Raw genomic sequence first — 16,407 nt, 5'->3', positions numbered from 1 at the left:
TCAATTTCTATCTCACGATGGTGATACGGGTGTTTTTGAAATCCAGTTATCAATTCATAATATTTCTGCTTAAATGTATCGGCTATCATCACATGTTGATATGAGCTCACACATACTTGTCTATCTATCTATCTATCTATCTATCTATCTATCTATCTATCTATCTATCTATCTATCTATCTATCTATCTTTCTATCTATCGCGGCTGTATATTAAGAAACTTGCTTCCCAACCGCATGGCTCCGGGTCTTCCTTGAAGAAGTGTTTTCTACTATAGCCTCGGGTCGACCAAAGCCTTGTGAATGGATTTGGTAGACGGAAATTGAAAGAAGCCTGCTATATATATATATATATATGTGTGTGTGTGTGTGTTTGTGTGTGTGTCTGTGTGTGTGTGTGTGTGTGACTCTTTGTGTCTCAGTTTATCCCACCCTACCTCTTGTCGATAGATACTCGTGTGTTTACATCCCAGTAACTTAGCGGTTCGGCCAAATTGCCGATAGAATAAGTAGCAGGCTTTAAAAAACTATAAGTACTTGGGCCGATTCATTCAGCTAAAAGTGACTCTAGGCAGTTCGCCAGCATGACTGCAGTCTAATAACTGAAACGAGTAAAAGATACGGCTGCACATTTCTGACAGTCTCTCCACAATTCGCGATTTCCCATTGCCCTTGACAAGTCCTTCTTGCTCCCGTTTGTATCGTCTGAGAGTTAATCGAGGAATTTTTGAGGAGCAGGTCTTCCGTGAGTTGTTTCTCTCAATAGTAGCTAAAAGATTTGTATTTTCATCAAAATCTGTACCACACTTGACAGGTGATAGGTTTCGCTACCGCCTCCTTTGTGTCGACGTAAAACGGAGATTTTGTTCGATAACAATGGCTTCCAACATGAATACATCAGAGTGATTATGAAAATATATGATGTCAATGCGCAATCCTAAAGAACACCAGATTGGATATCAGAAGCGTCAGTATCACCATCAGGAGAGAGAAACTGAGCATCCATATTATGTAGAGTATATTTATAGCAGGAACTATGGCATCAGTTATTCCATACGCAACGAGTATTCGCATAAGCTTTCCTCTATGGATGGTGTAATAATGACTTCTATCTTTGTAAGTCTCTCTCACTCACTTTCTGTATATATATATATATATATATATATATATATATATATATATATATATATATATATATATATATATATATAATATAATATAATATAATATAATATAATATAATATAGTATAACAAACGAAGGTAAAATGATTCCTTCAAAGGGGTGTAAAACATCCAATTCACTGGTACGGCAGTTGAATGCCACATAAATAGGAGTATAAATACAAATTACAAACAATAAACTAAATAGAGAAATACAATTGACAATCTAACAATTTATTACATTATAATATAATATAATATAATATCATATAATATGCTGTAAAATATAATATAATATAACCAATTTAAAAACAAACAAATAAAGCCAACAATTTGTTTCGACTAACATTATTTCATTTATAAACAATTCATATCTATGTATACAATCTCTTCAGGGCCTTGGTTCCGAAAGCCAGACGAAATTCCATGTAAAAGGATTGCCAGATTGTCTAATACTGATTCAACACACACACACGCGTTTATATATTGTACAATGCCCTAGCTAAAAATTCGACTTACCCCGTGCATTTGATTTCAATTTGAGATTGTCAACAATTTTATCATATGCTTCAGTCCCAGCCACACCAGAGTCCTTGAGAAGCTTCTCTGTTCGGGCTATACATATTCCATTATCACGAAGATGTTTTTCAACTTCATTGAAGCCCTAAAAAATATAAATAGTGAAGAACAGAATATAAACATATATTATAATTACATCATAAGTACTCTGTTAATCGAAACACAAAAAGAAGAGATGTTGACTACAAACAGTAAATCTAGAAAAATGTACCGCTTATGAGAAGTTGCACCCTTTGCAGGTTATAAACGTAGGGAAACAAAAGAACGCAGATGACGGAGTTACATTTATTACTCAGTCACGTAAAGTCTAAAAGACGTAAGTTGAGGTATGCCTGTGTGATTTATTACCAGTTAGGGTATGAGACGATGCAATATACGAATATATCATAAGTTGACCGAGATCTATTTCGAGCAAGTAAAGCACCAAAGGATATATGATACTTAGAAGAAATATATCAAACTAAACAACGCTTCAACTTTCATTATCTATCACCAAATCAAATATTTGCAGTGAAAATCATATATGGGTATACGATATCAAGATAGCACACAACTGTATCAGTTTGAAATTCAGAAGCCTATTAATTTACTTCATATTATATTCATTTCATACACAAACTATTTGTTATTAATTTTGTATTTATGGTCTTCTTTATATATCTCTTTGTGCTTGATATATTTTCGCGCATATGATATATCATTTAGTATAAGGTTACAGATATTTTCAGAATTGTTATAAATCATACATTTAGTATATGATAGAATTTAAAGCACATTAAACACATAAAAGAAGAGAGAGCGAGAGAGAGCGAGAGAGAGGGGGGGTCTCCATGAGCCTACAAGATGAAGATCCTTCACTTCGGATGAAACAGGTATCGTCGTAATAAAACAGATATGATGGATTAAATGATACAGTCGTGATTAGCTGATCTATTCATGTCATGGGTTAATCATGAGTGGACATCAGCGCATACATCATACAGTATCTATCTATGGAGCATAAGATGTTCTGGTAAACTAGGAATTAACAATATAATATATGGTGTTTTAACTTACAAAGCTCTGCTATATGAGAAAGTAGTGATCATAATATGTATATATACATATATATATTTATACATATAATAGTATAAGTAATATATAATAATATGCATATATCCATACATATATGTACATACCGACATCTATATGTATACATACATGCATATATGGGTAGAGGACATCACAAAAAAAGTTAAACAAAATGAGAAACGAAAACATAAAGACGAAAACAGAAAACGAACTTTTTTTCGAACAACGAAAAAAGCAAACAGAAAAACGTGACATGCAACATAAGGAATATTTCCCTTCATCAGTTGTCCCTGTTACATCTACTCCGTGTTTCGAAGGCAAGCAAAGTATACGCGACTTAGCTGGAACAGTCCTTCTCGCAAAGCAAATTAAATAAAATTTGGAATTTTTTGCAGAGGGTGAAAGTGTAAACAAGAACAATACAGTGAGAACAAGACAGTAAAAGACAGTAAAAACAAGACAAGACAATGAAAACAAACGGTAAGGGCTATTAGGCCAAGATGATAGAAAAATTATTATTTTGAACGCTAGTTAGATGTGAATGAGAGACAAAAAAATCACGTCTTCTCTATAGGAGGGCAGGAAATAGAAAGAAAGAATCCCTTTCGTCATATGTCAGCGACGAGATGGTCAAGGAGGAGGAGGAGTGAGAGAGAGGAAACGGTGAGAGGAAGAGAAGAATAGGGAAGGGTTGGGAGAGAAAAACAGAAAGGATAAAGAACAAGAGAGGGAGAGAGATAGACAGGGAAATGATAGTAATAGTAGTAGAGTGTGTAGTAGTAATTATTAAGATAAAACTTACTTGAAATATATATATATATATATATATATATATATATATATATATATGGTTGCAATATTTAATGGGATTCTTTTGACTCAACTAACAGTAATATGCGTCATGCTCAAGTAATGTATACATACTGTGCATATTTTCATATTAAAACATCTTACTACATACTTGATCAAAGAAACCGAGTAACTATCCACATGTCACATCAGAGAATTTATTAACATAGACACTTTATAAATATTTTGCCAGCAGAATCCTGAAATGAAACACATCTTTATAAGATAAAAGAATTTTGATATGAAAAAACACCGAGTGATGTTCCGGTGAGTTAAATATTCTTTGATTATTCTGATTCAATAATATATATATATATATATATACAGAGAACCAGAAATTTTCCATCACCTGTCCTTTTCCGTTAATCTGCATTAATTTAAATAAATTCACAGGCCGCGCATCAGACGAAAATATCCACACCTCAGATATGCCAACCCCACAAATCTCCCCAATACAGCGTTTAATGATAATTAGAATTACAAAGATTGAAAGACAACTCTAGAATTCTTAGCGGTGATGATAATATAAGTCGTATATGTTTGGGTATGAGACGATTTGGCACAGCAGTTTCGGTACAACATATTTGATGCTGATGGATCTCACGCCTTTCTCTCCCACTTCATCCTCTCACTGTCTCTCTGCGTGTGTGCTTGCGTACTGCGTATTTATGTGCATGGACATATTTCTGTATGTGTGTGAGGAAGGGAGAAAACGTTTATGTTACTCATGTTACAATCAATTGCAATTTCTCTCTCTCTTTCTCTCTCTCACTTTTACTCACACACACACACACACACATACTCTCTCTCTCTCTCTCTCTCTTTCTCGCTCTCTCTCTCTCTCTTTCTCGCTCTCTCTCTCTCTCTCAAGCTATATGTATATATTGCTGCTCGTGTGCGTATGTCTTTGTGTGTGTTTCGCTTCCGCTGCCTTAATGTAGTGTTGCCAAAACAGGCACTATGTCTAGTCAGCCGTGCCGAATCGTCAGCATCTACGCAGCTGCGCCTAATCTCATCATTCCGTATACGTTACATGCATAACTATTGAATTTTAACAGTAATTTTAATAATAGGTTATAGTTGGTTAATATATGAAGGTGAGATCTCAAATTTTCTCTGCAGCTTATATATAGAACATGAGAAAATATTTTAATATTTTACGATATTTGGGGATCTAGTTTAGATGACTTATGTGATGTAGCCATGTTATCGTACAATGCATCTGCGTTATATTAGAATTAATGCTCTTGTACAGAGGATAACCTCGATATATGCTTACCAACCTGTTGGCTAAGTCTGATTAACATCACTGGAGAGGAAGAAGACGGCGAGCTCGCAGAATCGTTAATTCGACGGGCGAAGGGCTTAGCGGTATTTCAACAATCTATCTGTTCTGATTTTAAATGCCGACGAGGTCGACTTTGCTTTTTATCCTTTCGGGGTCGATAAAATAGACACCAGTTAAACACTGGTGTCGATGTAATCGATTACCCCCACCCCCGAAATTACTGGCCTTGTGCAAACATTTGAAACCAATATAACTAGGTTGTTGTTGTTGGGACTCCGTCGCTTACGATGTTGAGGGTTCCAGTTGATTCGATCAACGGAACAGCCTGCTCGTGAAATTAACGTGCATGTGGCTCAGCACTCCGCAGACACGTGTACCCCTAACGTAGTTCTCGGGGATATTCAGCGTGACAAGGCAGACCCTTTGAATTACAGGCACAGCAGAAACAGGAAGTAAGAGTGAGAGAAAGTTGTGGTGAAAAAGTACAACCGGGTTCACCACCAGCCCCTGCCGGAGCCTCGTGGAGCTTTAGGTGTTTTCGCTCAATAAACACTCACAACGTCCGGTCTGGGAATCGAAACTGCGATCCTATGACCGCGAGTCCGCTGCCCTAACCACTGGGCCATTGCGCCTCCACTAGGTAGGAAGTTGATATCAATATACTGAAATTATTTGTTCATCATCATCTGGTCAAGAGACTTGCTCCAAGCAATAAGTCATATTGGATATTCGCTAGCTAAAATATCTCACCTGCACATATTACGGCAACAGATTATAGCTAACTGAACTAATTATTTCTGCTAGTTGACAATTTGTAGGTTGTTCATCCGCTTAGAATCTGGCGATATTCAACATTGACTCAAGAAATATTACACATCCACAATGCTGTATCTCATGATTACAAAGTAAGCGTGGTTCAGGTGGACACCGAGTTCAAGGCCTTACCAAAAAGTCATCCGTCATTTGTTCAGGTTCTCCTTATAGCACTTATTGAGAGATGAAATCTCTTTACATGGGAATTAGCCCATAGCTAGAATCCCGACAGGATGTACTACCTCGGGGTCAAAGTAGACTGGGAACAATTGTGGTTAAGAGATGGTTCCACTCCTCAGAGCCCTCCAACTCCCGAAACATAACTCTAGCACTGTACGTAGTTTCAATTCCTTACCACGACATTACTTGTTAGAATTACAATGTATCTTTTACATATATCCTTAGATATATGCATATCTGTTGCTAAAACTAGCGTTATATCTATCAAATCAACATTCAATATCTTTGAAAATAATTCTTCTGAAATATGACCATATGTGTGTGTGTGAAGAGAGAAAAAAATAAGAGAGACAGACAAACAGACCAAACAGACAGACAGAAACAGAGAGAGGGAAGGAGAGCTATGAAACCAATGAGAAAATGTGATCTTTGAAAATAATTCCTCTGAAACTTGACTATACATACATACATATATATATATATATATATATATATATATATATATATATATATATATATGTGTGTGTGTGTGTGTGTGTGTGTGTGTGTGTGTGTGTGTGTGTGTGTATGTATATAAATGGATGTTCTATCGAAATGCTAAACGTCGTAAACAGTGGTTTGGTAAAAGAGAAAAGCTCAACCACAACCGAGTAGGAAACTTCTGGGAAAAAAGGTTCTTCTCTCTATCTGGTGGGATTGTAAAGGAGTAATTCACTTTGAATTGTTACCACCTAATGCAACAATCAATGCACAAGTCTACTGTCAGCAGTTAGAGCGTTTGGACCAAGCTTTGAAGAAGAAAAGACCTGCTTTAGTGAATCGAAAAGGGTGATGTTTCATGAGGACAATGCGCGACCCAACACTGCAAAGATCAAATCACAGAAGACCAAAGAGCTTGGTTGGGGAAAAAATTCCTCATCAACCTTATTCTCCCGACCTTGCTCCTTCAGACTACCATTTGTTTTGTAGGTTACAGAAGCATTTGGGGAACATAACTTTCGCAAGCCAAGAGAAGTTCAAAACTGACATTTTAGAATTCTTCGCTTCGAAACGGAAAGAGTTTTACATTGAAGGGATTAAAAAGCGGGAAAGTACATTGATGGTTAAATTTCAATTAAATATAACATTTGATCACTTCTTTTCTTAATTCAAAATTCGGACAGAACTTATGGGATGACCTGATACATTTAATTAAGATGTTATACAGTGCAGTACCGTGCGGCACATCTATTTATTAATTTATGAACTTTTAGGCGTGAAAATGCTTATTTTACCACAGAAATAATTAAAATCTAAAAAATATAAATACCTATCGGTCGTAGAAAGCCGCTATATGATAAGGAGTCCACGATATAAATTTACATACATTAGCCAGAAAAATCCGCGATGTACAGAGTGCGCGATAGGTAAAAGACGATGTACTGAGTGTGCGATAAGTGAACCGCGATGTACTGAGTGCGTGATAGGTGAACCGCGATGTACTGAGTGCCCGATAGATGAATCGTGATATGGTGATGGATTACTGTATTGTACATTCGACGTGAAGAAACATAAGAATTCTGTTGATAACTGCAGAAAACTGCACAGAATATTTGAATATGCAATTTTTTTGTTAACTTTGTGAAACGGATAACATCCTACACTCTTGGGGATTGCAGATTGGAGGCTTCAAACTTATGAATATTAACCACGATTGAAGAATATACAATACACACACACACACACACACACACACACACACACACACATACATACATACATATATATATATATTTGTATGTATACACACACATATATATATATATATATATATATATATATATATATATATATATATATATATATATATATATATTGGAAGGTTTGGGGGTGATGTACAGATATTATATAGAAAAAAAAATTTTTTTAAAAAAATAAAAGAAAAAAAAGCAATTTGAAAATCCTACACGACTAGGTGAAAAGCGCTTTATTTAATATGTGACATTAATAAAAATCTGTAAATGTACAACCATCCAGATTTCTGAGTACCTTAATTATATATATATATATATATATATATATATATATATATATATATATATATATATATATATATATATATATATGAAAATTGAATAAATAGAGTCAACAGGAAGGAGTACCTTTAGACAGCTACTTAATAAACATTATTAAGGCGGCGAGCTGGCAGAATCCTTAGATTGCCGGACAAAATGCCTAACGGTATTTCGTCCGTTCTTACGATCTGGGTTCAAATTCTGCCGCGGTCGACTTTGTCTTTCATCCATTTGATGTCGAGAAAGTAAGTAGTATTTCAATACTGGGGTCGATGTAATCGACTAGCACCCTGTTGCAAAATTCCAGGCCTTGTGCCTATAGTAGAAAGGATCATAATAATTGATTCCACTCTATATATGTATATATATATTCTTACGCACACACGTTCCGTACAAATGTGTCGGAGACATCTCACGCAATGTATATATTTTTCATTTTAGCATTACGGGATATCACTAATAAGAAATAACATCTCTGATACAAACATTTTTCTAAAAATCTCATTATCCTTCTACATTATCAATCTGCATTATTAATCATTGTTTTTGTAATCGTTTTTTTTTTTTGGAAGGGGGGGTGGGGAGAATGTAATTTGATTTTGGTAGTTTTGTTTGTTTTTTTCTTTTTTCTTGTAGTGCTCTCTGTTGAGATCTTCAGCAATACGACATTCTCATCTTCTAATTGCTGCTGATAAAGAACAAAAGCTTAAGCGTTTCAGCACGGTGACAATGACAGATTATTTACGTACTACACACGTTAAATGTGAAGAACACAAAGTGCAAGTAGGTGTTAATTTGTGAAAAATTTACAGGTTCCATCGTTCTGATGTATTGTGTGGGAGTTACATACTTTCAAAAAGCCTACTAGCTATAGTGTCACTGAAAATATAATAGATGCGCTAGTTAATTTGTTAATGAAAGACTAACTCTTCTAATGTGACCAGTAATATAACTGATATATTCTCCTATTTTGTTTATAGTAAATATTACTACACATGTAATGCCAGCTTCAAAAATTTTTAGATCATATACGAGTTCCGTGTAACATTATTACTTTATTAGTTTCCATGAATATCGTCGGCAGAAAATTTGATTGAAAACTGTTTTATCTCCCTCTGTTTCGTTCACGTTTTTGCCACCTCACAAAATACCTAAAACATTTTGGAAAAGAGAGATTATTTAATATGCATGTTACCATCAATCAGTCGAATCAACAGCATCGAGAGAGTTACAAGATATCAGTTCGTACTCTCTTCATTTGCGTTCAAATCCTGCTGAAAGCATTTGGGTATTTTTTTTCATTTTTAAATATCGGTGGTGATGAATATAACACACCAGGGTGGTCAAGTAGACTAACGTCGGATGAAATATCTTGCGGTATATGTTCCGATCGTTTGTATGTTCTGAAGTAAAATGCTGCCAAAATCCTGTCTGGAAATACTTACTGTTGTTATATAGCCCCCAAGTCAGTCATGATGAAATATACGTATTCTCATAGACATTCCAACGGTGTACGATCCTTCTGTCGCTTAACCATTACATTGCTAAAATTATATTGCACCATCGGACATATCTATGAATGTCATAGCAATAAAACGAAACACTGTAAACAGTAAATTAAGAGTACATTGTACACTGTCTCTCCGTCAGCTCGTAGCCTAGTTAGGAACCACTGCTATAGGGTGTGAGGAAGAGAAAGCTACTATTTTTAACGTTTACATGTTTCAGTCATTCGATTGCGGCTATGCCCGGAGCACCGCTTCGAAGGGTTTAATCGAACGAATTGACCGCAGTACTTATTTTATTTTAGAGCTGGTTCCTTGTTCTATCGGTATTTTTTATTGAACCACTAAGTCGCTGGTGCGTAAGCGAACCAAAACTGTTTGTAAAATGTCGGCAAGAGACAGAAGCTAATATACACATATCGATAAATGCATGCATGTGTATATACCACGGACATCTTTCAGTTTCCGTCAACCAAATCCACTCACATAGCACTGGTCGGCCTGAGGCTACAGTAGAAGATACTTGCCTAAGGGGACTAAACCTAAAACATATAATTGGGAAACGATCGTTTTACCTGCACAACCACAGTTTTCTTCAGGTTAACTTACATTCCCATTTATTTCAGAATGAATTTTCATTTGAATTAAGTAGGAAAGCGAAAGTAGCAAAATAAATTATATATTAAATGTCATCAATTACACGACAGGAAAACAATCACTGGTGTCTATTGTAAAATGTAATATATGGTTGCATGATAGTATTAGGGTAGTGTAGAAAATGATAAATGATATGTAAGTTTGTTGCTATAAATGACAAATGACTCGTAGTCCTACAGTCTTGTTGCTGTGAAAGACAAATGAATTTTAACCCTGCTGTTCTCCTTCTGCCTGAAAATGGTGATTAGAGTATATAATTTATCTTTAGTTGAAAATCTTCAGATGCAGGCAGGTTTGTAATGTTGACAGATTAACCTAGCAACTACCGAGTTCTAGATTTAATTCTACTGTTCGGCATGTGTCATTTATTATGGACTCGGATTAAAGGTTGACCGACCAATATCTAAAGAACAAATGTTCATAAGAGGACTGTGCGCTGGAAAATGCTCTGTATATATATATATAGATGCATACATACATGACACCAGCATACATGCAAACATACATACATACATAGTGCATACATACATACATACATATATCCATCCATACATACATAGATACATACATACATACATACATACATACATAGTGCATACATACATACATACACACATACATACATACATACATACATACATACATACATACATACATACACTGCCTGTCTGGATAAGCTTGGTTTCTCAGAAAAAGAAACCAACTGATTACCTCGCACGTTACAAATACAGTCTATAAGTTGAACAGTAACAATATGCAAAACTTTTCTCTAATCTACAATGTGACAAATTTCTGCTATCTACATTTCAATGATGGAGCTGTGTATCTTTGTCTGAAACTGGCTCTTTCCTCAAAGGAAGAATTTAAATAATTAAAAGCAGAAGTGAAGAAACACAGACACACACACACATACGTACATAAATACATCCATACATACATACATACATATATGCATGCATGCATACATACATACATACATACATACATACATACATACATACATACATACGTGCATACATACACACATACATACATACATACATACATACATACATGTATCTTTGTCTGAAACTGGCACTTTCCTTAAAGGAAGAATTTAAATAATTAAAAGCAGAAGAGAAGAAACACAGACACACACACACATACGTACATAAATACATACATACATACATACATACATACATAACACAAGAAGCCATCAACAGCTCGGCATGGAATACTGTCAAGTTTATGACATTCCACTTGGAAGGCTACCTCCATGCAATTCAAAACAAGAGATCTCAACCAAATACCTACAGTATAAAAGGCAGAAAACATTGACAAACTACAGATGTAGGCTGTCCAGGACGAAGACTTAAACCATCAGCCATATTATTGTCAGCTTCTCGATATTGTCTTCCCGCAAGGCATGATGCAGAGGCCAGAATAGTCACAGGATAAGAAGAAAAAAACAACCACACGAGGTTGATTGTATTGAGACCGGTGGGTCAAAAGAAATTGAAAATTAAAACCGCCACCATGTTAAAACAAAACTGGCCAGACATTGTTGTGTGGATTTCAAATGCCCTCTAGAGACCAATGTGGTGAGAAAAGTACTGCAGAGAGATGGCATCTATGGATCATTGAAAAGGGGTTTAGAAATCCGGTACCAAAGTTACACTTTCAGCTTCATACTTATTGTTATGGAAACATAGGATACGTTCCAACCCGTCAGGAGTAAAGTATGACTGAATCCTGGTTTTGTGGGAGAGGACACAGCTCCTTAGTTCGTATATTTCAAATGGCAACGATAAAAGATACTATAAAATTCTGCAAGACCTTAAGATTTAAAAGATGATGAACAAAATAAAATGCTCTCCATCACAAAATAACTGGTAGCTAGTCAAGATTAACTCTAAATCAAAGAGTAAAATGACTTACATACATATGTATATATATGTATATTTATATTTACATACATATATGCATACATATATAAATACTTACTTACACGCACGCGCGCATACACACGCATTGTGTGTATGTGAGTGTGTGTGTGTGTGTGTGTGTGCGCGCGCACACACATACACATACGCATTTGGTAAGAGCTCGGTGATGAGTCGACTTATCTAACGAAAATTAATTTATATTTTATTTTACCGCACTACACCGAGTTGTACTTAACCACCCTTTAAATAGAGAAGATGCAATAAGTACCTGACACAATCAAAAGTGTTAATACAATTTACTAAAACTCTTGAAGGCTATGTGCCAACACGGCATCAGTGCAAAGATTGATACCAGTAAAACATAAAATAAAATAGTAAAATAAATTTTAAGATGTAATAAATTAATGGCAATACAGTAGTTTTTTCTGAACTGTTCATAGATATTTCATTAAGTGAACCTTGATGGTAAATAAAATATTACAACCCCAAGTGCACATTAATAAATAGTTTTGCACCTTTTAATCTTTTAACATCAAAAATTTCGCTACAGTATATAAGTGCCTAAATAAGAATGGTCCAAAACAGAAAATAATCATGTTAGGAACAAAGGAATATTAAATCAGTGCTGAACCGAATTCTTCAAAGATCATTTCGAATAGATTAATATTTTCTTATTCACAGACCCAATACGGTGACAGTTGTGAGGTTTTAGTTTATAATGTTTTATTCTAACTTTGATATATAGAAACAGCAGCCTTTGAAACAAAATTTAATCTATTGTATTGATGTCATCACTTTGTTGATTTCGAAATTCCGGTAAGTATGTTTCTGAGGGATTTGAACTCGTAGTATAAAGTGACACACGTAAATAACCCAAGGCTTTTTGGTTCAATTTTCCACCCTATTGACATTTAATTCTCTCCCTTTGTTGTCCGCATTTGATTATACGTGAGTGAGGGTAGTAGATATAGGCTATCGTTATGAGGTTAAAGACACAGTTTCGTAGACACGGAGTTCCGGACCCAATCTTAGTACTATGAACCTTGGAAACTGTTTCTAACTACTGCCTCCAGATGACCAATATTTTGAGATCAGAATGTATTAGATCGAAACTTGACGAAAACCAGCTGGACACACTCACAACCACACCGACATATGTATATTATGTGTGTACATGTGTGTGTGTATGGGTTTGTGTTGCCTGTGTGTGTGTGTGCGGGAGTGTGTGTGTGTGTGTGAGAGTGTGTGTGTATGTGTGTGCATCTGTGTGTATGCGCGTGTGTTGTCTCAGTGTGTGTGAGTGTGTGTGTTGACTATATGTGTGTACGTGTGTATGTTATGTTGTGTGATTGTAGTGTGTATATTGAGTGTGTGTGTACGTGTGTATATTGAGTGTGTGTTGGTGTGTGTATATATATATATATACACCAACATTTAGACTCACTCACACACAAACACACACACAACATACACACGTACACACACACAGACACAGTCAACACACATACACTTACACACAGACAACACACACGGATACACACATACACGCATGCACACACAAATAATATACGTCGCCGGGAATTGGTGAACCTTGGTTCAGACAAGAATGCGATACAGAAAGTTAACATACAAATGTTGAGTAAATGTAATCCAACTCAATTAGTGGGTGTACGAGGGACAGAGACGTAAACAAAAGGGACTGCGGCATACAAACGAACTGATATAAATAAACGAACAAAATAAGGAGACAGGAAACGGAAATAATCAACGCTGGGAGAATATGCTGAAGTATTTAATAGAGAGACCGCGAAAGGTGAATAGAGCGGGAGATGAGAAAATGGTAGCGCTTGGTAAGGCAGCCAGCGTTCACAGATCACATGTCAGTAGTAGGAGGGGTAGAAGTCGTAGAGGGCAGATAGAAATATAGGAAGCAGAGAGGGAAGGCAAAAGTACGTGTCAGCAGTAGTATTATTCGTTTCATGGGACTGTCACATTAAGCTGACAGCATACAACTACTTTATTGTATCACTACTGCATATATATATATATATATATATATATATATATATATATATATATATATATATATATATATATACATACATACACATAAACGGATAGATAGATAGATAGATAGATAGATAGATAGATAGATAGATAGATAGATAGATACTGAAATTAGAAATGTCTGTCCAGAATTACGCTTTTCTATAACTTTCATCTGGCAAATTTCCGATTTTAAAGGAATTATTAACCATTATTGTTTATGTGGTGATAATCATTAGGAATTGAATATTAATGATAGAAAGATTCACGGTGAGCATTTGATCAGTATTAGGGGTGAAATATGTAAAAGGGAGACGTGAAAGAAAGAAAGAAAGAAAGAAAGAAAGAAAGAAAGAAAGAAAGAAAGAAAGAAAGAAAGAAAGAAAGAAATGTTGGTGCTGTCAGCGAGCGATATAGCTGTGATGATAAGCAAAACGAGCGTATTTAAAATATCTAACATGTTAACGTGATGTGTGATATGTTTAATTATTCAGAAAACAGTTTGTTTGAAAGAAATCACTTGTGTAAAACGTGGTTAATTGCTTCGTGCAGCACAGATTGCATGACTGAATAGTTGAAAACTTCGCTTGGCGATCACGGGTTTCTGACCTCACTCTCAATGCATGACGTTTCGTGCACGTGCATCTGCAATTGAGTCAGATCGACCCGATCCCTATGAGTGAATTTACGTAGACGTCGAAAAGGCATGGAAACCCAGCGCATTGACTGTACTTGTAATTCTAAAATCCAGTTTTGCTACACATTGAATGAAGTTGATTCTCATAGGGAAGTAAGTTAAGGGGATATTTTACGGGGAATACTCAACAACTAATTTAATGCTAAGTCGTGCAGGTGAAGGAATAACTGGACGGTAACATATCAAAACGTAATTAAAATGGCGTTTGGAAATTAAATTCATTGAATATTCTTTTCTACTCTAGACACACGGCCCGAAATTTTTGGAGAGCGGGACCAGTCGATTAGCTCGACACCAGTACGCAACTGGTGCTTAATTTATCGCCATTGAAAGGATGAAACGCAAAGTCTACCTCGGCAGAATTTTAACTCAGAACATAAAGACAAACGAAATCCTGCTAAATATTTCGCCCGGCGTGCTAACGTTTCTTATTTCTTTACTACCCACAAGGGGCTAAACACAGAGGGAATAAACAAGAAGACAAACGGATTAAGTCGATTATATCGACCCCAGTGCGTAACTCGTACTTATTTAATCGGCCCCGAAAGGATGAAAGGCAAAGTCGACCTCGACGGAATTTGAACGTAGCGGCAGACGAAATACCGCTAAGCATTTCGTCCGGCATGCTAACGTTTCTGTGAAATGGTGAGTTTCTTATGATTATCCCCGGTTGCAATTTTGAAGCTTAGATTCTTAAAATAATTATGATAATTTCTGGTAAGCCCTTGAACCTTTCAATTTCATGCCTTACCTCAAAGGTGTCGAACGAAAGTCGGTACATGCATACTTACGCACACATATATGACACGTATACACATACACATGCACAAACACATACATACATTGGTTTCAAATTTTAACACAAAGCTACAACATCGCTGGAGGGAATGACTCGATTATACCAACTAAATGCTTAACTCGAAATTGTTTTATCGACCGCGAAACGACGAAAGGCAAAGCCGAGCTCAGCGGATTTGAACTCAGAACATGAAGACAGACGGACTACCACTAAACATTTAGCCCGGCTTGCTAACGATTCTGCTAGCTCGCCATCTTAAATCACACACGTATTAAATCAACGAATGCCTTAATTATGAGTAACAGTGAATTAAAAAGGTATCTCCTCTTCCAGTCGTTGTTTTAATGAATTCTTACTTTGCAAATATTATAACTCTGCAGGAATTTCAATTCATATGTATGGTTTCCTCATTTAAAAGAAAACATCTTCATTCATTAACTGTTTCAGTAATTGGAATGCGGCGATACCGGAGCACTACCTTGATGTGATTAATCGAACAAATACACCTCTACACCTGTTTTGTCAGTCTGATACTTATGCATCTGACCCTTTTTGCACAACCACTATGTTACGGTGCTGTAAATAAACCAACACTGGTTGTAGAGCCGTGGTAGAGGAATTATAACAATAATGTCTTTAATGATTATATATCTCTTAGTGGTTGCATGTTTAATCCACCACCCGGTTTAAAACCCCTCCTTCGCTCTAAGATCGCATTAATTGTGTCCATTCGACTGCACACATTTGAATGAGGTCTTCGCTCATTATTCTCTGATAGCC

At 35.8% G+C, this 16,407-nt stretch overlaps 1 protein-coding gene across 1 annotated transcript in view; it reads right to left on the bottom strand.

Annotated features, from left to right (window-relative positions):
* The window catches only part of LOC106884394 (metabotropic glutamate receptor 3), a 495,814-nt gene that overhangs the window by 95,628 nt on the left and 383,779 nt on the right, over nt 1-16,407 (bottom strand). Inside the window, exon 4 of the mRNA XM_014935749.3 lies at nt 1,681-1,825. Coding sequence (XP_014791235.2) covers nt 1,681-1,825 — 145 coding nt within the window. The remainder of the gene's footprint in view (nt 1-1,680; nt 1,826-16,407) is intronic.

This window comes from Octopus bimaculoides, chromosome 12 (genome assembly GCF_046866305.1).
Source record: "Octopus bimaculoides isolate indiv1 chromosome 12, ASM4686630v1, whole genome shotgun sequence".
Classification (NCBI taxonomy): domain Eukaryota; kingdom Metazoa; phylum Mollusca; class Cephalopoda; order Octopoda; family Octopodidae; genus Octopus; species Octopus bimaculoides.
Note: the sequence above shows the minus strand (reverse complement) of the source record. Positions and strands in the feature narration are given on the sequence as shown.